This window comes from Psammomys obesus, unplaced genomic scaffold, assembly GCF_907164565.1.
Source record: "Psammomys obesus unplaced genomic scaffold, mPsaObe1.curated_primary_1811, whole genome shotgun sequence".
In the NCBI taxonomy this organism is placed as follows: Eukaryota; Metazoa; Chordata; class Mammalia; order Rodentia; family Muridae; genus Psammomys; species Psammomys obesus.
This window is the reverse complement of record NW_026596085.1, coordinates 2,161,221-2,186,246: the sequence shown is the minus strand read 5'-3', so window position 1 is coordinate 2,186,246 and position 25,026 is coordinate 2,161,221. Positions and strand designations below refer to the sequence as shown.

The 25,026-nt window shown below is 54.0% G+C and overlaps 2 protein-coding genes across 2 annotated transcripts; one reads left to right on the top strand and one right to left on the bottom strand.

The window, feature by feature from the left end:
* Positions 1-11,800: 11,800 nt before the first annotated feature.
* Troap (trophinin associated protein) lies at positions 11,801-19,511 on the top strand. Its single transcript, XM_055627095.1, has 14 exons — positions 11,801-11,871; positions 12,132-12,283; positions 12,408-12,585; positions 13,679-13,836; positions 13,920-14,057; positions 14,212-14,294; positions 14,689-14,744; positions 15,180-15,295; positions 16,976-17,065; positions 17,284-17,343; positions 17,953-18,087; positions 18,215-18,812; positions 19,046-19,239; positions 19,358-19,511. Exons 2-14 carry the CDS (start codon positions 12,137-12,139, stop codon positions 19,403-19,405), a joined length of 2,001 nt encoding a protein of 666 aa, XP_055483070.1. The 5' UTR covers positions 11,801-11,871; positions 12,132-12,136; the 3' UTR covers positions 19,406-19,511.
* A 1,311-nt stretch (positions 19,512-20,822) lies between these two features.
* On the bottom strand, positions 20,823-23,934 carry C1ql4 (complement C1q like 4). The gene is made up of 2 exons (XM_055627196.1): positions 23,282-23,934; positions 20,823-21,078 (listed from the first exon to the last, which is right to left on the bottom strand). The coding sequence occupies exons 1-2, from the start codon at positions 23,816-23,818 to the stop codon at positions 20,899-20,901; spliced, it is 717 nt and encodes a 238-aa protein (XP_055483171.1). The 5' UTR covers positions 23,819-23,934; the 3' UTR covers positions 20,823-20,898.
* Positions 23,935-25,026: the final 1,092 nt, after the last annotated feature.

Below are 25,026 nucleotides of genomic sequence, written 5' to 3'. Positions count from 1 at the left end.
CAATAATACCTCCACGATAGTTATAGGGCTGATAATAACAAGCATTATTTAGGCCACCATCTCCTCTTTATTTACCACAACAGCAACACTGGAAGCAAGTCAGTAAGGCAGCACCCTCCATGGCCTCTGCATTAGCTCCTCCTGCAGGTTCCTGCCCTGCTTGAGTTCTGTCCTGGCTTCCCTCAGTGATGGACTATGATCTGGAAGTGTGAGCCGAATAAACCCTATCCTTCCCAATTTGCTTTTTGGTCATGGTGTTTCATCACAGCAATAGAAACCCTAACCTAGACACAGGGTTTCTCTGTGTAGCCCTGGCTGTTCCAGAACTCACTCTGTAGACCAGGCTGGCCTTGAACTCAGGAATGCAGCACTATGACCACTCCTCAACTTCCGTCTTCCCCCTGGAAGTGCTGAATGTCCATTCACCTCCCTCAGTGTTCAAATTTACCAATGAAGACTGGAGAGCCAGATGCTGGGGTGGAAGCCTGCTAACTCAGAGAGGCAGAGAAAGCGCCCAGCTGACCTTCCTCCTTAGCTGACATTCCCGAAGAAAAGAAAAAGTCTCCTCCAGGCCATCTCAAAAGCCCTCAAACTCAGTTCCCTCCCTTCTACTTCCTGTGGGTCTCTGTATCCATCTCCTGACTTCCTCTTACTCTCTGATTTTTTTTTCTTAGGTTCACACCCCGTCAACTGTTGGCTTGCTCCACCTCTTGACCTGTGGTTGAATTTATTTAATCCTGTTTACAATATTCAAACAGAAAGCTCTTGGATTAAGTATTTGTGCTGGGGTGAGCCACACCACAACGGGAAACACAGTTTATTGTGTTTCCCAATAAACACAAGCTCAGGGTTCACAGTCCTGTCAAATATCCTGCAACACCTCCCTGTAGGTTGGTAAAAGTTAACGTGTTCAAACAGAGCTCGGGGTGGCTCTGTAGTCATGTTCTTCCTTCTGATCCCCACCCTGAAGAAAATGTCAGACAACGTTTCTCAAGTAGAGTCCATCCCGCCCATTTTTTTGCTATTATTTTCAAGACAGGATCTCAGGATGCCCAGATTGCCTTTGAACTCACCATATAGTTGTCATGTGACACTATTTTTGGAGAGATGTGAAAAAGGGTTTAGTCACACCAGGCATGGAACCGATAACTAACCAAACTAACAATAGCACCACAGTTCATGAGGTCTTATATTTTTGGTGCATTGGCCAGCAAACAGTGTGCCGCTTCCCAACCCTCATCAGACTGGGCTCGGAGGTCGAGCTCAGAACTAGTCTGATTTCTGGTATACCACTCTGTATCTGGGAACTAGAGGACGCTCCAGATTCCATCTGTAGGAGTCGGCTGCCGGGAGGCAGCCTCTCCATCTGGGGAGTCTAGGTCTGTGATGGTCCTCCTCCCATCTGTTTCTCATCGGAGATGGCCGCCGTGCGGCAGCCTCTCAATCAGAATTCTGTGGTACCACCCGTAAGGGCGTCCTTATCTGAATTGCCTGTCATGTTCTCTGTCTCTATCATTGTTGCTTCTTTGACTTTCTTGATGGACGACTTTATTATGGGATAGACTGTGACTTCTTTTTGACCTTCCCCCCACTAATCCCCTAGCAGGTCTGCAGCAGGGTGCCACCAGATGATGATGGAAATCAATAAGTGGAAGGCCCATAACCCCCTTTTCCGAAAATCCCCAAGCTCTGATTTGTTTGAATCTGTCCTATTCTCACACCAGCCCAGTTGGGATGATTGTCAGCAACTCTTGCAGGCCCTCCTGACTACCGAGGAACGGGGACGGGTTCTCCTTGAGGCGAGAAAGAATGTGCCGGGAACGGACGGGAGGCCTTCCGTCCTCCCTAATGAGATTGAGGATGGCTTTTCCCTCACCTGCCCCAACTGGGATTGCAACACACCTGGAGGTAGGGAGCACCTGAAAGTCTAGCCAGACTCTAATGGTGGGTCTCCGTGGGGCCGCTGGATAAGCTCACCAATTTGACAAAGGTAAGAGAGATGGTTCAGGGGCCGGATGAATCCTCCGCAGCCTTTCTTGAACGGCTGATGGAGGCTTATCGCTGGTTTACGCCCTATGACCCTACCTCAGATGAGCATAAGGCAATGGTGGCTATAACCTTTATAGACCAGTCAGCTAGAAAACTCCAGAAAATAGAGGGTTTACAGGACAAGTCGTTGAAGGATTTAGTGCAGGTGGCAGAAAAGGTTTTCTACAGCTGGGAGATGGAAGAAGAGAAAGAGGAAAGAAAGCAGAAAGAGCAGGAAGCGAGAGAAAGGGATAAGAGGCAAGACAGAAAGTTGACTACGATCCTGGCCACCGTAGTGCAGGAGAGTCGTAATGATAGGGAGAGAGTTCCTAGCAATTGGAGGGGCCCTCTGTCTAAGAATCAGTGTGCCTATTGCAAGGAGAAAGGACACTGGATCAAGGATTGTCCCAAAAGGAAGAAAAAGCTGGTCTACTTCTTGGTGGACACTGGCGCCCAGCATTCTGTTCTGTTACAAGACTTGGGAGCTAAAAAAGAGAAAAAATCGTGGGTCCAAGGAGCCACTGGATGTAAACAATATTTATGGACTACCTGAAGAATGGTGACCTTGGAGGGGGCCGGGTATCCCACCCATTCTTAGTTGTCCCCACATGTCCGTACCCGCTGTTAGGGTGAGATATCCTAACTAACAGACAATAAAGGGGATCCCATTCAGGTGCTGACGATTCAACTGGAAGATGATACCGGCTGTTTGAAAAGGTGCTAAGTCTGGAAAAAGACATTGACTGGTGGCTAGAGAGACATCCCAGGGCACGGGCTGAAACGGCTGGCCTAGGAAAAGCAGAGAGACAGCCCCCAGTTCAGATAGAGCGAAGCCTCAGGCTACCCCGATCGCGGTGCGGCAATATCCGATGTCTAAGGAAGCCCATGACGGGATCCGCCCTCACAGCGGCTCCTTGACCTAGGGGTGCTCAAAAGGTGCCAATCTGCCTGGAATACTCCATTGCTGCCAGTTCGGAAGCCTAGGAGCAACGACTATCGACCCATACAGGACTTGAGCAAAGTTAACAAAACAGGTCACGGACTTAAATCCTATCGTGCCCAACCCGTTCAGGGTTTGGTATACAGTCCTGGACCTTAAGGATTCTTTTGTCTACATTTTCGCTTTCGAATGGAAAGACCTGGACTCAGGGGTCTCAGGCCAGCTTATGAAGCCACTGGCTGTTGCAAGAGCTGCGTGAGCTCCGCTACAGAGCGTCGGCAAAAAAGGCCCAGCTCTACAGGAAACAGGTACACCGGGGTTTTGCTGGCTGTGGATTCCAGGATTTGCTGATCCACCTTATTGCCGGATCCAGAAATCCAGCCCCCAGAGCATGATTGTTTGCAGCTTCTAGCAGTGGAACGGGGATGGCGAAAGGACTTGAGATTCTGGCTTTGCTCAATGCCTTGTTGCTGCCCGCCAAGGTAAGCATTATTCATTGCCCAGGACATCAGAAGGGAACTTCCAGGGCAGCAAAGGGGAATAACATGGCTGACCAGGAGGCTAAAGCAGCCGCTAGAGGAAACTCTGTCCCAGTGGTACTGACTGCTGAGCTGCCCAGAGAAGAACGACTAAACTACTCAGAAAGTGACTTAAAGCTAATACGGCAAAAACGGGATATTTGACACCTGTGTGGGGGCATGGATTGACTCCAAAGGTAAGGTCATTCTACCACAGGAAGACGCTGAGAAATTAATAACTCAGATGCATAAGTGGACTCACTTGGGGGCAAAGAAATTGGCTGAAATTGCCCGCCAATCCCAGTTCCGAATACTAACCTCACCGCCCTGACTGAGAGAGTGACTCTGGAGTGTGAACCCTGTCAGAAGGATGGGTGGAAGCTTTTCCCACAAAGAAAGAAACCGCTCTGGTCGTAGCCAACAAGATTCTGGAAGACATTTTTCTTCAGTTCGGTATTCCAAAGGTAATTGGGTCAGACAATGGGCCGGCCTTCGTGGCTCAGGTAAGTCAGGAGGTGGCCAGATTTCTGGGGCTCGATTGGAAATTACACTGTGCTTAGAGACCCCAAAGTTCAGGAGAGGTAGAAAGAATGAATAGAACTCTAAAAGAGATTCTCACCAAATTGACCATGGAAACTGGCGGTGACTGGGTGGTGCTCCTTCCCTTGGCCCTTTTTAGAGTCAGAAATACTCCTTTCTTACTGGGCCTGACTCCCTTTGAACTACTCTGGGTTCCTGCTCCCCTGACTCTTCTTGGGGACCCCCTTGACATAACTAGTGGTAACTCTGACTTGTTGTCCAGGCTTGAAAGGACTGCAGCTTATTCAGAAAGAGATTTGGAGCAAGGTTGGCAGTGCATATGCGCCTGTGTCCTTGGAGGTGCCCCAGCAGTTCCAGGTTGGAGATCTGGTATGTGCGACGACACCGCAGCCAGAATCTGGAACCTCGGTGCAAGGGTCCTGCTCACCACTATACCAAATGCTGTCAAAGTAGAGGGCATCGCAGCTTGGATCCACGAGTCACACGTTAAGCCAGCTCTTCATCAACCTGCAGACACCTGGAAAGTCCAAGCCTCCAGCAACCCGCTAAAACTGAAACTCATCAGGGACAATAAACTCTCCGACCAGTACTCGCCTTTGTCAGGGAACGTGTAAATGCAGTTTAGGTCCTGATGCTCCAGAGACAGTATCAACCTCTCCCTGAGGTTGATCCACAATTTTAGGGTTAAAATTGAGGCAAAAAGAAAAGGGGGGGAATGAAGGACCACCTGGGAATGAGAAAAAACAACTGTGATTCTTTGAATTGAAGCCGAGTGCAGAGAGCTCTTGAAGGGCAGGGTGAACTGTTCTGAGAAACAACCAGCTGTGAACTATCTACAGCCAGCTGTAAAGTGATCTGATTTTCAGGTACAAAAACCCTGTGCTTTGCACGTTCGGGTCGTCTCCTGTCTTTGGAGGGGCGACCCTATTGCGATAGCAATAAAACCTCTTGCTTTTGCATTGAGTTGTGGTGTGTGAGCGTTCCTGGGAAGGGCGCGATCCTGAGCAGTGAGACTCCAGGTCTTACAGGAAGACAAAAGGCTACTTCCACAGGTCACTTTCTGACCGCCATACACATGCTGGGCCACATGCATGCTCATCTCCGTAAGCACAAGAACACAAAACAAATAAAAATGCACACTGGGAGCCAAGAAAGACATCTTTAGACCCACATGGTGGAACCTTGGTGCATCCCACCGGGCTTGTACACATAAAAATGAATAATCAATAATGTCTACACTTTTTCTAGTATGAAGGATTGTTTTCAGATTGAGGAAACTGGAGAGTAGCAACGATGGCAGCGTGTAACTCTGGATCCTGTTTTCTAGAAGGGCACTGTTGGGAAAACCTGGTGAAACTTGAGTGAATAAGGTCAAGGGCCAGGCGGGACACAGTGACAGCTGGATGGGATACAGCAAGGCCTATATGGGATGCTGCAGTGGCTGATGGGACTCGGCAAGGGCTGGATGGAATACAGTAAGAGGGGTGGGGCACAGCAATGCTACTTCTTTGCAGGGAAGAAACACACTAAAGCACTTGACAGAGACAGGTTAACGTGATGCAGTTTATTTCCAAAAGGCTGAAGAGAGTTATGAATATGCATGCAAACTCCACGTAAGTCTGTGATTGCTTTATAAGAACAACAGAAGGAGCTGGTGAGATGGCTCAGTGGTTAACAGCAGAGCTCAGTTCCCGGCACCTACATGTCGGATCACAACCATTCAGAACTCGGGTTCTAGGGGATCCAATGCTCTCTTTTCAGTGTTGATGCCTCTCCACGGGCACCAGACAGGCACGTGGTGCACAGGTGTACGTGTGAGAAGTTTGTTGTTTTGGTTTGGTTTTTGTTTTTTCAAGACAGGGTTTTTCTGTGTGGCCCTGGCTGTCCTGGAATTCACTCTGTAGACTAGTCTGGCAATGAATTCGGTGATTTACCTGCCTCTGCCTCCCGGGTACTGAGATTAAAGGGGTGCATCATCACTGTCCAGCATAAAAATTTAAAAATAGCACGCACGCACGCACGCACGCACACACACACATGCACACGTCACCTCTCTTGGAGCCTTTCCAGCAGCCCCCATCACGGTCATTCAGGATTGTGCTGATTCTTTACAATCTGTCCCTACTTCAGCTTAAACTTCTTCCCTTTCAACAACAGATATATTTTTTTAAGATTTATGTAAATCTTTTTATTCTCTTGTTGTAACTGTTGTCTCAGAGGCTTACTGCCTCTGTCAGCTAACCCTAGGCCTTCTAGCCTAGGCCTGGTCCTGGAAGCTTCTAGCCTCCCATAAAATTTAATCTAGGCTTAGAATGTTTTCAGCCTCTGGGACTTACTCGTGAATAAGCTCACCCTTTCTTGTTCTTTTCTGTGCTCATAGCTGTCTGACTCAACTCAGCCATTCTAACTCAAACTGTTCTCCCAACTGATTTATACAATCTGGCTTTTCTCTTGGCCTCTAAATTGCTCTGTCTGGCTTCAAACTAACTCCAGTAATTTTTTTTTTTTTAATCCTTTGGCTCTTTCTCATTCTCTGTCCATTCTGTCCTCACCTGTGCCTAGCTTGTTCTCTCATTCAACCTCTCTGTAAAACTGGGAAAACTGTTCCTGCGCACGGCTTGTCTTCTCCGGTCCAGCTGGCTCCACTCCACTGCTGCTGTCCTTGCTGGTCGTCCCATGGTGCTGGCTTCTCCAAAACACTGAGATCTTCTGCTGCAACGGGACTGCACTTTCACCAACAGCCTCTCACAGGCTCTCTTCCTGGTGCCAAGTTTCAACTTCTCTGTGTGACCCCTTCAGTCCTGGGCCTTCAGAGGATGCTCAGGCTGCACCTTCATCCAGCCACTCACAGTGCTAAGCCTCAGCTGCTCTCCATCACCCCTTCAAAGCTGGTACCACCTGGGTGACTCTTACACATTACCAGGGCCAGCTGCCAGCATGAGACACAGCCTTGGCCGCCTCTAGAATACAGTTTCTGTGCCTTCTCAGGAAACACTTCCCAGAAGATTTCACCTCAATGATGCTGGTCCCTTCTTGATCACTGTTGATTTCTCAGCTACAGCTTACTGGCATCAGTTGTCTGGTACAGCAAAGGTTTTTCTTTAATGGTTCCAGTGGTCTCTTATTAATCACAGCTGATTCTTTAGCCCCAGCTGACCAGCTATCACAGATTCATCACAAAAATGATCTGCTAGAGTCCTTGCTTCCCTCCAGAGCTTCACAAGCCAGGCCTCCGTCGGCTGCACGGCTCTCAACATTCTCAGCATCCAAACTCCCACGGAACGGAGCTCACTGAACTCTCAACACTCAGTGGATTTTCTAAGGCAAAGTTCCAGAGCCCTGCCACAATCCTCGCAAAACCAGCAAGGTCAGGTCTGTCACAGCAACATCCCCACTATCCTGGTACCAACTTGTCTTAGTTAGAGTTCCTATGTGAGGAAACACTGTGACCAAAGAAACCTGGAGAGGAAAGGGTTTGCCTAGCTTATGCTTCCACATCACAGTTCATCCCCAAAGGAAGTCAGGACAGGAACACAGGTGATCGGGGACCTGCAGATTTTATTTTGTGTGTTCACGTGAACGCAGTGCCCATGGAGTTCAGAAGAGAGCATCGGATACCTTCTGACCCAATAGAACCAATAGACAAACCAGGAGCTCATTAACATCCGCACTTAAAGCTGCCTGAGGTGTCTTGCATCTTTAATCCCTGCTTTCAGGAGGCGGAGGCAGGTGGATACACGTGAGTTTTGAGGCCAGCTGGGACTACATAGCAAGTGCCAGGACAGGGTATATAAAGAGAAACCTTGTCTCAACAAAACAAAATGAAGACAGGAGAAAGATTGCTTGATAGAAAATCAATTACATTCTTCCACAAAGAAAAGAGTTACAATGTTTAGGGTGCATGAGTTAGAGATGGGGTGTAACCAACTCAGTGGCAGAGCTCTTGCCCAGCAATCACTTGGCCCTAGCTTTGATCTGCAGCACTGCAAGAAAACAAACAAACCCTAAAAAGAAAATTGACTGGACATTGATAGGTCTCCCTGCAGAAATCGCCTGAGCACTGGTACCTCCCCCGGGGGGGTGTGCGTGTAAGGGCACTGTACTGACAAGGTATCCCAAGACCAAGTACTTAGCACAAAGGAGATTTATTTGCCCCAAAGGGATAAAGAGCAGGGAATAAGAGGTGAAAATAGGAGATAGAGGATGAGGGAGAAGGGGAAAAGGGGAAAAAAAGACTATTTGTCACAGGGGTGGGTGGAGGAGTGTCATAGGAGAGGACTGCCCCTGGGTAAAGAGGAGACAGACTTGGTCCATAGGAAAACGGCAGTTTATAAAGGTAAAAGGGGGAACCCCTTGTTAGGTGAGCCAAAGGGGACCTTTAATCCTGAACTTCAATACTTTGATAGCTGGACCTTGGTAGTCAGCCTCAGGAGAAGAAAGTGACCAAATAAGGGGACAGACCCTGGGGGCTGGCTTTAGGAATGTAACCTAACAGTTTGGCAAGGCAGAGGGAATTGGGGGAAAGGGCAGGGTCTGCAAGGCCATGTTTGCCATGCTGAAGCTGGCTAGAGTCCCTTTAAGCTGTGTCTGTGTGCAAGTTGCCCAAGTGTGCATATACCAGTAGAGGCCAGATGTCAACCTCCAGTGTCGGTCTTCAGCTTGTTTTTCTTTAAGAGTGTGTGTGTGTGTGTGTGTGTGTGTGTGTGTGTGTGTATGCATGGCACATATGTAGGTACCCACTAGGCCAGAAGAGAGTGGCAGATCCCCTGTAGTTACAGGTAGATGTGAGCAGCTAATGTGGGCGCTAAGAAGCAAACACAGATCCTTCGGGAGCAGAGAGTGAGCTTTTAACCGTTGAGCCATTTCCCCGGCCTGTGGTTTTTGTTGTTGTTGTTTTAACAGTCTCGTCAGAACCCCAGTCTCAATGAGTAGGTTAAGCCGCCTGACCGGCAAGGCCCAGAGGTCTCTCTTCCTAGGCCTCCTCAGCAGTAGGGCCACAGCATGAGTCACCACACCTAACTGTTTATGAGGGCCCTAGGGGTAGAGCTCAGGTCCTCATGGCGAGCACTTCACTGACTCTCTTCAACCCCTCAGTTTTGAGACAGGATCTCTCCTCGAGGTCCGGCTATCCTTCACACACCATACTTTTGCCTTTGCCTTCCAGGAGCTAGCGTATCCCTTCCTACAGGGTTTCCCTCTTCCCCGTGCAAGCATTCGACCATTTACTCATGTATTCATTGGCTCGTTCAGCAAAGACTCAGGGCTCCAAACACCCATGCAGAACAACTGAGGACGAGAAAGCAAATGAAACAGAAGAGCACTTCTCAACCTTGGGTCGTGACCCCGTCAGGAGCACCATATGATTATCCCGCACATCAGCTGTGCACATTGCAATTCATAACAGTAGCAAAAATTACTTACCAAGTAGCAATGAAATAATTCTGTGGTTGGGCTCACCATGATGTCAGGAACTGTATTTTTTCTTTTTTCTTTCTTTTTTTTTTTTTGAGTCAGAATCTCACTCCGAAGCCCAGGCTGAGCTGGAACTAAGTAGACCAGGCTGGCCTTGAACTCAGAGATCTACCTGCCTCTGCCTCCTGAGTGCTGGGATTTAAAGCTTGCACCACTGGGATAGACTGGTCAGGAACTGTCTTAAAGGGTCGCAGAATTAGGAAGGTTGAGAGCCACTGAAATAGCGGGTCACCTTGTCACTATCAGAAAAGGTAGTTTTAAAATTTTTTCAGGTTTTTTGAGACCAGGTTTTTTTTGTGTAGCTCTGACTGTCCTGGACTCATTCTGTAGACCAGGCTGGCCTCAAACTCACAGAGATCCAGCTGCCTCTGCCTCCTGCGTGCTGGGATCAAAGGTGTGCGCCACCACGCCCTGCTGGATGTAGTCGGGATAGTAGGCTCATCACAAGAGGTGGGCAAGAAATGGTTCTTTGGGGGCTAAAAATGGCCCAAGATAAATTGTAATTAGCTTCTGAACTGTAGCATTCCAACTGCTTCAGTCACTGAAGTTTTAATCAGCCTTTGTGGACACAGCTTCATTTCGAGAATTCTTCACAGAAGGTAGAGAGCAAGAGGGCAGAGTGGCACGGCACAGAATGCAGGTTTCAGTGTGCAGACAGCCGAGGCACAACAGTTACCAGACTTGCATTTTGGAAGATTTCTCTAGCTACTGTGAGGATGGATTTGTGTGGATAGACAGACTGGGGGCTCCTCCCCTCAGGGCTCAAGGAACTGTTCAGAAGAGAAGGCAGAAAAATTACAAGAGCCAGAGGGGATGGATGACTCCAAGGAAGCACTGTCTCCCAGGCACAACAGGACCGATGCAGTGTGAACTCACAGAGACCGGGGCAACACGCACAGGGCCTGCACAGGTTCAAGCCACACTGGGTCCCAGCCCGAGGGGTGGACCCAATCCCTAACCAAAAAGCTACCTCCAACTGACAACTGCTTGCAAAGGAAAATTTCGTTCTCCCCGATGGAGTCTCACTGGGTATGCTGACCACGTTTAAGGGTGGGCCCTCACCAGCAGTAGGTGCCCAGAGCTAACTCAACGGTGTTTCTGTAGGTTTCTTGTCTCCTATGGCTTTGGGCATATTTTGTCCTATTGGTCTTTTGCTTGTATATTAATGGCTTCCAACTTTGTGTTTTTATGGGCTTTAGTTTGTGTGTGTGTGATTCTTGTGATTTTTTTCTTTTCTGTTCTGGTTTTGTTTTGTTTGCCCGTTTGTTTAAGAAGGAAAGGGGTAGTAGGTGGGGAATATTTAGGAAGAATGGGCAAGAGGAAACGGTAACTTGATGACCTAGGAACTCACAGAGAACTGCCTGCTTCTGCCTGCCCTCTTAAGTCGGCTGGCTAACCAGATCCAGAAGCAGTTGATGAATAACGCCTGTCCCCGGCTTGTATGTCAGCATCCTTTAAACGTCAAACTGTTGTCCATGAAGGGCTCGTGCAATCCCAGCCCTTGGGAAGCTCCAACAGGAAGCTGCGAGTTTGAGGCCAGTCTGGGAGAGAAAGATAGCTTGTGTGAGCGGGTGGGGGTGAGACACTGCCCTCACCCTCCATCTCGCAGCCTCACACCTGTGTGCCAGTGACTAGCAGGTGAGCCCTCTCCAGACCAGGGAAAGGCAACCTGAAGATGCGGAGAGCCCCACACAGGAGCCCATCAATGCTGGTTAACAGAGCTCCAGCCACACTGCATCTAGCCACACCCCTCCAGGTGGTGAGGTCCAAGCGGACAAAGGCTTCTTGGCTCCTCGTTCTTACTGGGCTCGGTTCAATGACCTCCAGCCCTCTTGCCCGTTGGGTGCAGTTCCTCATCTCCTGCAAGAAGTGGCCATGCTCCCTGGAATGGTCCCGAAAACCCGGCTAAGCACTACGTTCAGAGTGTGGCCAGTGGGATTGTCGGTGACCATCCCTTCCCACAATTCCGCGGCCCTTCAGGGACGGGTCTGCCCTGGGCTGTCTCCAGATCTCGCGAGAATACGGTAATGCCCGTTGCAGCCCAGCCTCGCCTTCCCGGGTAGCAGAACCGCATTCTCCCTGGCGTCCCCCAGTCCTGCTACTCGCGCTCCGCTCCCGGATTGGCTGGCAAAGCTGGTCAGTTTTTTTTCCCAGCCAGAAAGCGGTTTCACAACTTGTCCCTCTCTGGCCCCGCCCCCGGAGCCTGCGGATTGGGCGGCTGCGTGTGACGTCACGCGCCTTCGCGTCAGCGGGAGCTAGCCAATCACAAGCTTGGCGTATTTTACAAACTGGGGAAGCAGCAGCAGCAGAAATCCAGAAAATCGGCGAAGGAGCCGAGAAAGTGGAGGTGACCCCCGAGGGGCTCCTGGAAAGGTGCGGCGCTGGGGTCGTAGAGGGACGAGTCCTGCCGAGGTTACTAGGGAGTAGAGCAGCTTGGAGTTCCGGGGCGAGGCCGCAGCCTTGGGGCGTCTGGGAGGAATCAGCCGGGCAGTGGCCTGGCAGCCGGTGAGGGCTTCTAGGCACGTGGATTGGGGCCGAGGTGGAAGAATCGGGAATATCAGCACCCATGGCTTGAGAAGTGATTTGCTTTGGTCCTCAGCCCTGCCTGCTTTCTTCTCCCGTCTCCACTGTAGCCGCCATGACTACCCTCCACACCAGGAAGGATCCCCAGCTCCGAGGAGGAGCAACTCCCACCCCTAGCAAGATTCCAGTACTCTCTCAAAGATGCCCAGATTTTTCCTCGGCCAAGGCGTCCTCTCTGGACCAGGAGAACCAAGATCCGAGGGTAAGAGGGCTGTGGTGTGTGATGAGAGTAACGTCGAGGAGGCAGCTCACGTCAGCAATGCACCCTCGCCGCTCCCCCACCCCCGGCGCTGAATTTCAGCTTTTTGTTGTCATCCTCCTCACAGAAGCCACCGCTACGTACTCAGCATCCGCTCACTGACACAGCAGGCTTCAGACCGAAAACCTTCCACCAGACAGAAAAATCACAAAGACTGGGGGTCACCCAGCCCCGGCACCCTTTGGAGGAACTCAAGCCTAGCTCTGGGGGATCAAATGTGGGGCTTGTGACCCATCCCGAGACAGGTACCTGTTGGGGCCTGGGGATAACCCACTTGGCTGAGCGAGAACGGGGAAGGCAAAGCGGGGCTTTGCACGCTGTCCTGAAAGCTCTTCGCTCTATGAAGGCATCTTACGTCAGCAAGATTCATCCCCTGCCTGTCACGGTGGCCCAAGCCTCTAACCCCAGCACTTTAGGAGACAGAGGCAGGTGCTGTCTGTGAATCTGAGGACATCCTGGCTACATGGTGAATTTGAGGCCAGCCCGGGCTACACAGTGAGACCCTGTCACCTCTCCTGGAGCTCTTCCAACAACCCCCAGCATGGCATGGCATGGTCATTTGCTCAGGGTTGTGCTAGTTCTTTATGATCTGTCCATATTTCTTCCTTTTCAATAATAGATTTTTTTTTTTTTTTTTTTTAGGATTTCTTTTTATTTTATGTGAGTCCACATGAATACAGTGGCCACGAAGTTCGTAACAGGGCATTGGATACCTTAGGGTTAGAGTTATAGCCAGCTGAGAGCTGCCATGTGGGTGTCAGAAATAGAACTCAGGTCTCCCTGAAGAGCAGCCAGTGCTCTTAACCACTGAGCCATCTCTCCAGCCCCTAAAAAAAGATTATCTTTAATTGTTTGTGTGTGAGTGTGAGTACAGGTGCTTATGGAGGCCAGAGACATTGGATTGCCCTGGTGGTACAGGCCTCCTGACATGGTTCGGCTGGGAACCGAACCCAGGTCCTATGTAAGAACCCTGTTTGTGTGCTCTTAACCACTAAGCCACCTCTCCGGCCCCCAGGGATATCTTCTGTAAGACAAGAACGTGTTTATCTTTTTCCCCAATGGCTTGCATGAAATTCTTCAAACATTTGGTGATCTAGGTTCTCCTCCCCCATCCCTCTCTTCCCATCTCTCAAGGTCTTATGTAGCCCAGGCCGGCTTTGCACTCTCCATGCTGCGGCGGCTGTGAACACCTGGTTCTGCCTGGTACCCTGAATGCTGGGGTCACAGCCATCCACCACAAAGCCTGGCTTGTGTTGCTTTTGCTCACTGTTGCTGGGGTCAGCTACCCCTCGGCACCCCGTGTTGCTGTTCCTTCTAACGCTGTCTCTTCCCTTCCAGAGGCCACAGGGGCTATAGAGTTTGTTGCTGACCCTGCAGCCCTGGCCACCATCCTGTCAGGTGAGGGGGTGAAGAGCTGTCCCCTGGGGTTCCGGTCCAGTCTGGCTCAGAGAGTACTAGTTCGAGGGAGCAAGGGAGGCACCACGCGGAGGGGCCAGGTAATGAGAAGGATGAGACCAGGCTGTGGCGTGGGCTCTGCGGAATGCTGAGCTCCTGCTGACCACCTCTGTTGGCTTCCCAGAGTGCACGGTGTTCCGCGTACCTGGCTCCCAGGGCCCCCCTCCATCAGCTGGATCCTGCTAGGGCTTCCTGCTTCTCAAGGCTGGAGGGACCAGGACCCCGAGACCGCACTGTGTGCACCCAGGGTTTCGAGTCTTTGGTGAGTACCCTTGAGGGGCTGACACTCAGGAGCAAAGTGGGCCCTGGGACAGTATCTCAAGATGGGCGGATCTCTGTTGAAAGAGGTGGGTTGGTGTTTGCGTCTACCTCGGGGACCACGTCTCACTCTGCTTTCGTGTCTTGCTCTGCATCAGAATCCACCTGCAGGCCCCTCCTTCCACCCCTCCACTCGCCCCAGTTTACAGGAGCTGAGAAGAGAGACGAGTGGCAGCGGCAGGTAGGGAGAGGGGTAGATTCTCTTCCAACCCTGGAGGGGATGGGGAAACCGTGTCACTGGGCAGCACAAGCCCTGGGGACAGGGTTCAGTCTTTTATAGCCAGGCCTTCTCTACCACATGGAGGAACAGAGGGAACAGTGTGAAACGCTGTTTCTTTTGGCTACACCGTGAACTGACAATAAATGCATTTTGAGTTTCCTTCCTGACCCTTACCTCTTCTGGTTGTGCAAGCTCGCCTTAACCTGTCTGAGTTTCTGCTTCTGTATCAGCCAAGCGAGGATAACATTTGTAGCATTAGAGGCTGTTGTGGAAATGCAGCGAGATGGTGTTTATAAAGCTCTTAGCAATTGCCCAGCCCCTGCTTGACACCCAGCGGCGGCTGTTGTACCATCAGCAGGACTCCAGCAAGCCAGGCCTCAAGACTGCTCCCGAAGACCCCAGTTGAGCCTGGTGAGTTTGTCTGGATGTAGGAAGAAAGCAAGGGTGAGTGAATTGCCCACTCCAGGAGCAAGACCAGAAAAAGGTCAGCAGGCCTTGAGGAGGAGCAGGGTAAGGAAGAAGCCAGAGGGGCTGGCTTAGTGGTAGACTAAGTGCTTGCCCGGCATTCACACCCATATACACACCGATACTCACAGAACAGACAAGACCTGGAGGTTGGCCTCCTTGTACCTGTGTCTCCTTCTGCCTTCTCCCTGCCATTTCCTGCGAGACTGAATTTCCACTGTGTTCTGTCTTACCCCCTTATGAGCCATGGCCATCTCCAGCCCACTCAGGGCATTTGGATTGATAAGTGTTTGCCAAGGCATTATTGGGCTCGAGGGGTGTGTGCCAAATGGGTAGACTCTGGTGTTCTAGATAATACTGCAATGTCTTGTCTCCTCCCAGCTTCCGTACCCCTCGAAGGAGAGCACGAGGCTGTCCCTCACTCAGATGAAAAAGGAAGAGGCCTCCGGGGTCTGGCTCAAAGAGTACCATTAAGGCAGAGTCTGACGCAGGCCAGGGTAAGCCGACAGCCTCCGGGGACGGGGTGGGGTGTTCAGGAGGAGCACTGAGGACTGTGGGTAGATTTGGCAGACCTGGAACTCGGGCTGTTATCTAGTCTTAGTTTGTTGGAGTTGGGACCAAGCCCTCTTCAGAGTGGATCTGACTCTCTTCATTCCGTCTCTGGGGCCTGGAGTGAGAAGTGACAGACTGGTGTGTGTGTCACTATCAACTCAGTGCTGAGGCTGGGACACAGCCAATACTTACCAACCAAAAATATTAACTTCTTCATTCCACAACTATTTACTGACTGGCTTTTGAATGCCGACAGGGTTCTAGGTCCAGAATATGCATGCTCTAGAAGAGGGAGGCAAAATAAATAAATAAAGATGCAAAAGTAAAACGTATAGGATGACAGGTGGGTGATGTGCTCTCTAAAACTAAGTACCTAAAGGCGCTAAAGAAAGGATCTGGGAGTGGGGATTGGTGCCATAAGTTGGTGGCTTAGCATGGTGTGGTGCATGACTGTAACCCAGCATTCTGGAGGCAGGAGGAGGAGGACAGGCTGTACTGCTCCATGGATTCCAGGACAGCCTGGGCTACACAGCAAGATCCTGCCTTTTTAAAAATGACAGGTGTGAGTGTGTGGAGGGTAGATGAGTGTTTAGGCTGGTAACTTAGCTCACACCGGCCAACCTATAACTGTTATTCCCGCCAGGGGATCTGATGCCCTGCTCTGGCTTTCATGGGCACCTAACGCACCTACACATAAATTTTAAAATGTTTTTAAAGATGATAAGTACCAGGGCACTGTCATTGAGAAGATGAGGATTAAATAAAGACCAGGAGTTGAGACTGAGCTAGGGGGAGACTGTAGAGATATTTACCCACGCGGTTGCAGATGTGAAGGCCGTGAGGGGAGAATACACCCAGGGTTTGCTAGCCGGCAAAACAGATCAGTAAGACTGTAGCCTAGACAAGAGGAGGCTCCGAGATGCCTGTACAGTAACAACAGGTGAAGCTGGCTAAGGACATACAAGCCAGTGCGAGTGCTTGGTTCTCTCTTGGTCTGAATGGAAAGCCAAGGGGGAAAAGTGTGAATAGGAAGCAATAGTTGATTTCTCTCGTGAAAGAAACATGCAAGGGGCTGGAAAGATGGCTCAGAGGTTAAGAGCACTGTCTGCTCTTCCAGAGGACCTGAGTTCAACTCCCAGCAACCCACATGGTGGCTCACAACCATCTCTAATGAGACAGAACATTGGATACATAGTAAATAACTAACTCTTAAAAAATAAAAGAGCCATGCAAACACTGCACATGGTGGCACATACTGTAACCCCAGCTTTGGGAGGTAGAGGCAAGGGGATCAGAAGTTCCGAGCCAGCCTCTTGGCTACATGAGACCCTAACTTTGTAAAAAGAGGGCGGGTGGGGGGAAGTAATGGCTATTATGGGGAGAACAAGAAGAATAAGACAGGAAAGTAAATCCCGAAAGGCCACTCCTGCCTTTTTCCTCATGGGGCAGTCATGACTTCCATCTGATGCCCTCTCCTGTCCCTGTAGCTCAACCCTCACCTTTTAGACAGGCCCAGGGGGTCCCCAGGCCGCTCAGCTTGGGTTTGTGTCAGCAACTCCTGGGCTGGGCAGGTTCAGGAGAGTCATGCTAGAGAGCCCCTCTCAGCCAGCCACATCTCTCCCCAGACCTCATACTCATCCTTGAAACGTTTCGCCCTTCGATCAAAAACCCAAACCCAGCTCACACCCCTCCGATCGGTACCCAGAGTTCAACAGGTAAGAGATGGCAGAGGAGGTAACTGATTGGGCTTGGAGGATGAGAGACGGACAGGCAGGCACTGGACTGGGGGAGAGGGTCACGTAGACACTGGATTGGGGGGACAAGGGACAGGCAGGCACTGGATTAGGGGGACAAAGGGGCAGGTAGGTACAGGATGGGGTGGGCAGGCACTGGATGGAATGAGTCTTACTCATGGGCGATCTGTCCTGTCCAGGCCCAGCGTCTCAGTGGCCTCTCCCCTCAGCCCTCCCCTGAAGAACCTGCCCTGCCCTGGGTAAGTGTCAAAGCCTTCCTGTACTGAGGTCTGTGGTGCGGTCCGCTAGCCTGGAGGGCTGGCAGCCTTATGATCTAAGGTAGGTGTACTTACCTCTCTATCTGTCCTTCCCAGTCTATGTTTAGAATGTCTGTCTGTCTCTGTCGCTATCTTCTGCTGGTTTCTTTCTTTCTTTCTTTCTTTCTTTCTTTCTTTCTTTCTTTCTTTCTTTTTTTCTTTCTTCCTTCCTTCCTTCTTTCTTTCTTTCTTTTCTTTTCTTTCTTTCTCTTTTTTTTTTTTTTTTTTCCCAGAGCTGAGGACTGAACCCAGGGCCTTGTGCTTGCTAGGCAAGTGCTCTATCACTGAGCTAAATCCCCAACCCCTTCTGCTGGTTTCAGAAGTAATATTCCTTTAGTGTGTGCATTTGTGTGTGTGTGTGTGTGTGTGTGTCCACATCCTGGGCCTCAAACCTTTCATTTTCCTGCCATATCAGCTCTAGGCCTGCACCACCATACCTGGTTTTTAAAAGAGCTGCCAGGAAGCTTTGATCCATTCCTCAAGAGGGTGAGAAGAGCATTCTCCCACCTTGCTCTGTCTCCCTCACCCACTCCCTGTCCTTCTGTGTGGCAGGAGAAGATTGCTGTAAGGTTGTTTGACCAGGAGAGCTGCATCGCACTGCAGAAGGGCTCTGGGAAACCGCCTGTGACGGGCACCTCTGGACCTCACCCCAACAGGATCCCGAACCAGCAGGAGCTAAAGATGCAGGTGGGTGGCTTCAGTGGCACCCACATGGGAAGGACACTGGGGAAGGGGGAGCTGAGGAGAGGTAGGGTGTGGGGAGGCCTTGTGGACACACACCAATGACACACCAGGGTCCTCTCCCCCACCACAGCGCATCGGTATTCTGCAGCAGCTCTTGCGACAGGAGGTAGAGGGGCTGGCGGTAGACACGTGTGCCCCTCCGAACGGAGGCTCTGCTCTAGACATGACCGAACTTCAGCCCCTGATGGCCGAAGTTGCTGGAACTCTGAGTGCCCCAGGACACAACTCTGGAACTTCTCTTCTTGGACTGTCAAAACCCTTTGGTGTGACAGAGCCCCTCCTTGCAGAGGATCACGGGGAGCTGCAGGCCTGCCCAGGGGAGGAGGCTCAGGTGGCTCAGGATCGCTCCTCCACAGAATCCAAGCCCCCAGGGCCGTTTGGGAGAGCTGGGCCACAGCCACCAGAGCCTTGCCTTCCAGCACTGCCTGGACCGCTTCTGCCTAGTTGCCAGGGACAGTCTGGGCCCCCTGAGGCCTGCCCTAGGGTAGAGCTGGGAGCATCGGCAGGCTGTGCTGTGGAAGCTAGGAACCCAGAGTCCAGCCCACAGCCCTGCTGCAGTCAGGGGCCTCCGGCAACCACCAGGTTGACCTTCTCGTCACAAAGCCCGCTCTGTGCCAGTCCCCCTATCCGCTCACTGCAGGCTTTGAGGTCCCCGACAGGCCATTCAGGTAAGGAATCGGCTGGGGAAGGCCATGAAGAAAAAGGTCTGTCTCTGGGAGTGGGTCCTGCCTTGTCCCGGGCCATGTCATGCTTTCTTTCCGCCCTGCCTGCTCCCCACCCCCCCACCACCCCCCGCACGAGCTTCTAACTGGCTTCTGACTCATTGAGGCATGGGGGGGAGGGCCAGCAGCAGGAGGGAATATGACTCCAGAGGACCCTCTGAATTCTCCATGGCCTTCAGGCCCCAGCCGTCTGGTCCCTCGATCCCTGGCTCTGAGGCAGCACCTCAGAGCGTGTCTCACCGCCATCCACTGCTTCCGTGAGTCTCGCCTGGATGATGAGTGTGCCTTCTACACTAGCCGAACCCCACCTCCGGGGCCCGCCCGGGTCTGCTCCAACCCTGTGGCCACGACGCTTGAATGGCAGGATGCCCTGGTGAGCCTCCAGGATACAGCCTGACCAGACTGTACAACGACAGGACAGCGGTGGGGCTGACCCTGCTCCCTCTGTGGAGGAGCGGCAGCCTGTGACAAGGCCTCTCTTTTTTCTCCAGTGTTTCATTCCAGTTGGTTCGGTGCTCCCCCAGGACTCTCCATCATGACCGCGGCCTCCACCGGGCTTCTGCTCTGCTGCATTAACCCTCCTCTTAGCCTTATTTATTGTTGATCTGCCCATTGGCCTGGGAGCCACCACCCTTTTATCCTTTAATAAAGTTACTGTGCGTTCCAAGTGTTTGAATAGGGCGGCTACTGCTGCTGCTCTCCAGTGGCCCACACGGTGGCACTGTGTGCCAGTGTACAGGGGACTAGGCACCCAGGCCCCGGCGTCCTCTGCAGCAGCTGTCCTGAAAGTGGCCATCCAGCCCACTTCAGCTAGTTCTCGCGTGGGTTAGGGACAATCGTGGAACCTGTTCTGAGAGCAGCTCTGCTCGGGGGCTGCCAGCTAATCTCTCGTCTGGAGTACCTCTGGGGGAACTCTCAGCTGGGCAAGGCAGGAGGATCACTTGAACCCAGGAATTGGGCAAAAAGCTGTGGCCCATCTCAAAAACAGAAAAAGGAAGACCACAACCAAACCAAAAAGGAAGGAAAAGAGCCAGGCGTGGTGGCACTCAGGGAGGCAGAGGCAGGTGGATCTCTGTGAGTTCAAAGCCAGCCTGGTCTACAAGCCGGCGGTACACAGAGACACCCTGTCTCACAAAAAAAAAAAAAAAACACAAAGGAAGAAAAAGAATTCTCGTGCCGGCACACCAAACCTACACCTTTAGAACCCTGCACACTCCCCCTGCGCCTGAGGGGATCCTCCCCTCTGCTCCTTCTCACATCAAAGCTGAAATCCGCACTTCCCTCTGGAGAAGCAGGCCCAGCCGGGTTTAGCTGCATAGATCAACCAGCAGTGATTGGCAGGCAGGGTGGGACTCCTGTCAGGCCAAGGGCAGACCACTCTCCTCCCCTCCCCCTCCTCTGCACCAAGACAGGCAGGCGCACGACCCCCAACCTCACTTTATTGGAAGAAATAACAGTATCCGTCTCTCCAGGACCTAGCCTGGAGAGGGCTGAAATGGGGACTGTACAAAATGGGCTTTAAATGTTAGACAGCAAGGCCGCCTGTGGCTGGAGCCTGGAAGATGGAGATGGAGGAGAAGGGAAAGAAAGCGGCTACCGAAGGCCAGGGCTACCCTCTCACCTAGAGGCTCCTGGCTTCTGTCCTTTCCCTCCCAAGCTGCCAGGACGGCCCCTTTCCTCTCTGAGTCACCAATGTCTCTTAGTGAAACTGTTCCCCAGCTCCAGGCAGCAGGGAGGAACGTGACCTCTGCCTCTCCCTCTCTGGCCCCGGTTTGGTGGGAGCACAGGCGAGGGGTCCCTCCCTAAGCGGCTCTCTCCATCCGGTCTTCCCACCTCTCCACTCCCCCAGCCGCTTAAAACCCTGGAGCCCCAAGAATCCCGCCCCCCCCCCCCCCCCCGCCCTTTAGGTGGCCCGGGAAGGGCCGAGTCCGCAGGCGCTCAGAGGATGGGGTCTTGGGTGGGGCAGGCTGGAGGTGGGCGTGGGTTAGAGCGAGGGGTCAAGGGGCGTGCGGGCGCGCGAGGAGGTGCCGGCTCAGTCCGGGTAGATGATGAATCCCGAGAAGGTGCTGTATTTGTTGGTGTTGCCGCCATGCACCTTCCCGCCGTCCAGCTTGATGAAGACCTCGTCGCCCACGTCCAGGTGCAGGATGACGCTGTTGCTGGCGTAGTCATAGTTCTGATCCGCATCCTGAGCAATGGCGCTGGCCCGCACCTGGGGAGGTGGGGCAGAAAACAGACCCACACCCCTTACGCCCTGCGAAGAGCCGGGCTGACCCCGGGGGGCCGAGCTGGACGGCTGCTGGAGCAAGGATGGCTTAGGTACTTGGGGAGGGTGGGACCCAACAGCGGCGCGCGCGACCTGTGGGTCAGCACCGACCTTGGGGTCGGCTCTCATACACCCTGCACAACAGATAATTACTTTCATTTGTAACAGTGGCGGCTGTGAACTAGCAACAAAATACTTTCATGGCCGGGGTCACCACAACACCAGGAACTGTTAGAAGTATTGCAGCCTTCGGAGCATTGAGAAGCCCTGAGCTAGGAGACCAGGAGGAGAGCCCCTCAGGCTTGACTCGGGCACACGCGTCACATCTCTGGGCCTGTACTAGAGCAATGGAAACTACCGCACCAGGTGGTTAAGACCAAATGAGAAACTCCTCGCGAAGCGAGTTCAGAACCATGTTCTGTGTACAGAAGATGTTATATAGACTTGCACTTCTCGTGCCAGAAAACATCAGCTTTCAGGTTACTTCTAGGATTCCAAGCTGGCTCGGGATTCCTCAGCCAGCTTTCCTGAGGTGCTGGGGCACGAGTGTCTGCGCCCGCCGCACCACTAGGAAGGGGGACTGTTTCGCTGGCCTCCAGGCTCTAATTTCCCGGCGGAGCGCACCTGGTCCCCCACCATGGAGGGGTCTGCCTCGGATCCCAGTCCCTGCTCTGCTGCAGTCACACCGCCGGCCCCTTCCCTCCGTTCCCATCCCACTGGGACTGGTTATTAAATCATTAATTATTCATCATTATTCTAATCATTATTTACCATTCCCAGGGCCGCAGTGTCTGCTCCGTGGAATACAGAATGGGAGCCGCACCGCCCCACCCCCCCCAAAACCAACACACTCCCAGATCCCCGGCACAGGCCGAGTCTGCCTACCCGGTACCACAAGAAGGAAGACGCCAAGCTTACACCTGGGCCTTCCACAGTCGCAGACACACGGGATGACCTGGACACTCACTTCCTCACAGACACCTTCAGCCACATAAAGACTCACATAGCCTGCCGACTCCCCTTCCTCAGGCTCCAGAGGGAGGAAGAGACCCCAAAGGCAGGAGGTGGGCTGCGGAGGTGCTCCGTCAGGGTCCCGGGGCCTCTCAGCGCTAGAGCGGGGCCCAGGGCTTAGGGAACCCTGAGGAGCAGGCCTGACGCACCAAGGCCCCACCCCCTCCGTGGACACTCAGAGGTCACTGCTCAGTCCAAACCTTCCTCTCCCTGCAGAACATAGGCAGCTCCGTCCACCCCAGCCTATGGCATCTTGCTTGCTCAAACGTGTGAGTCTTTTTGGGGGGGGCGGGTTGGGGGGCGTATATCGGTCAAACCCAAGGGCAGTGACTTTGACTATCCCCTGGGCCAACACCTATGGGAGTGGGAGAAGTTGCCAGGGAGGGTGCAGGGCTCATAGACCAGGCCTTTTTCTTCCTGGCCATTGCCTCCTCCTGGCTTTTCCAAACCCAAACTGGTTTACCCACCACCTATGTGGCCCCTGAGCCGGCACACCAGTTTCCACATCTGCCCACAGGCTCAGCATTAGCTGAGGCCAAGGCTCAGCCCGGGTTTGGCCCCAGGCCCTGGGACCAACAACTAGGACCTAGCAAATGGGCAAGCTACTGTTTTCTTCCCCCCCCCCTTTTGTTTGAAAACCCAAGCTGAAGACTTCACCTGAGCGAAGTCCGCCACTACCCAAAACAAGAAATAACATTCCAATTCCTTGGAACTAGATTCTCTAATGGCTCGCTCCATGCCAGGGCTGGGAAATCCACTGATGGAGAGGATTGGCCCAGGAGAGAGGCTGCTCAAGGCAGGAAGGGAGAAGAAGCTGGGGGGGTGGGGGTGGGCAAGGCACCAGGGACATTTGATCTGGTGAGCTACGGTTGGAGGTTGGGGTGTGAGCGGTTGGAGGTTGGGGTGTGAGCGTGCCGCTGCACAGACAGTATGCCCTGAGTCCTGAGTTCTAGTCCTGACATTCTAGTGCCCCGTGAGACTTTCCACAGACGCTTTTCTTTACCAGACCCCCGATTCCTCCTCTGTTCTTGGCTACCCTGGGAGTGTTTCGGGAGGGTGAAGGGGAGCTGGGTTCTAAGCCGAGCGCAGGGACTTTTAGGAAGTCATGGGCGAGGGCTGGGCAGGGGGGCGGCCTCACCTGTCCGTTCTTCATCAGGTCAGCCCACATGCTGGTGCCGTCGCCTCCGCGCATGAGCACGTGGTAGGCGAAGAAGTAGACGCCGGGCATGGGGCAGGTGAACTTGCCGCTGGCCGCCTCGTAGGCGTTGCCTACGTTGGTGACCACGTCGTCGAAGCGAAGCACCTCGTAACCCTCGTGAGGCCGCCGAAGGCCCGCGTAGAAGGCGATGCGGGGGACGTAGCCCGCAGGGGGCGCTGCCCCGCCGGGGCCTGGCCCCGGGGGGCCCGGGGGCCCCGGCCGGCCTGGCTCTCCGGGGGGCCCTCTGGGCCCTGGGGGTCCGGGGGGCCCCCGCAGGCCGGCCTTGCCTCGCCGGCCCACCTCTCCCTTGGCGCCTGGAGGGAAGGGAGGCGCCGAGGCGGGCGCGCCGTCGGAGCCCTGGCCTCGGGGCGCGTGGGGGTCGCACACCATGCGACAGCGACCCAGCATCTCGTAGTGGGTGGGTCCGCGAGAGCTGTGCACCAGGAGCGGGATGGCCACCAGCAGCAGCAGCACCATGGCCACCCCGACGGCCGCGCCCGCCACCCGCTTGCGGCGGCTCAGCCGTGACGCGGCCAGGGCCAGCAAATCCTCCTCACTTTTGGGAGCAATGGCGACGGAGGCCCGGGGCTCCCCGCGCGCTCGGGCCCCGCTCCGGACCTCCCGACGGCCGTGCCCCACCACCTCGCCCCGGCGAGTTCCTCCTGTGGCGGCGGCGCCCGCGCCCACGCCGCCGGTCAGGGTGGCGGCGCCCGGGGGGCTCAGAGGCCGCGGTGTGCGCTCACCCCCGGGTGCAGCCCTGGCGGCCCGGGGCGGACGGCCGCGCCCTCCGGGTCCGGGGTGCCCGCTCTCCGGACTGGTGCTTGCTCGCCTGGCGGAGTCCGCGTCCCGGCTCCCCTCGCGGCTGCTCCCGGCTGGACCGCGGACCGACCCCGGCTCTCCCGACGTCCCGGGCTCTGGGTGCTGGGTGCTGGGCGGGAGGGGTGAGGCTGTCGCCGGCCGCGACCCGGCCGGGGACTTTGTGGACCGGCCGCCCGCCTGCCCCGGCGGCCGTGGCCCCGGCGCTCGCCCTCGCCCCGGCCGGCGCCCCTCTCCCGCGAGCGCTCCCCTCCGCGTCCGAGCCTTCCTCCCTGGCAGCGGGGCGGGCGCTGGGAGGCGCCGCGCGGCGGGAGCCGCTATAAGCGGCCGCGGGCGGAGCGACCCCTGGCGCCCGGAGCGGGGAGCGCGGGGGCGGGGCCGGCGCGCCGCCTCCCCTCCCCGCCGCCCCGGGCCTCCGGGTCCCTCGCCCGCTCCCAGCGCTCTGCAGCGATCCCCAGCCCTCGCCGCAGGCACCCTCACTTCCCTCCTGTACCTGGCGTTCGGCGGTCCCAGAGGTTAGAGGAAGACGGACTCAGTGGAGGGGCAAACAGAGGTCAGGCTGTAACAGGCAGATGAGACCTCAGAGGGGGGCCGCGGAGCCGAACGAGGGGCGAGGGGGACTCGCGTACTAAACAGAAAACAGCAGGAAGGAGCAGTTCGCCAGCACGGCCCCTCGGTGCCCCTAACCAAACACTGACTATGGCAAAGCGGCCCACCAGTTCTTGTTGTGTTCACCAGAACGGGAAAAGGCAAATCTCCTACCGCCCCGACCCTGGCCTCTATGATTGGGGGGTCTGGGGGGGTGTCTCATAGCAGCAGAAGCAGGAGAGAGAGGAGAGAGAGAGAGGAATGTGCAGGAAACATACTGA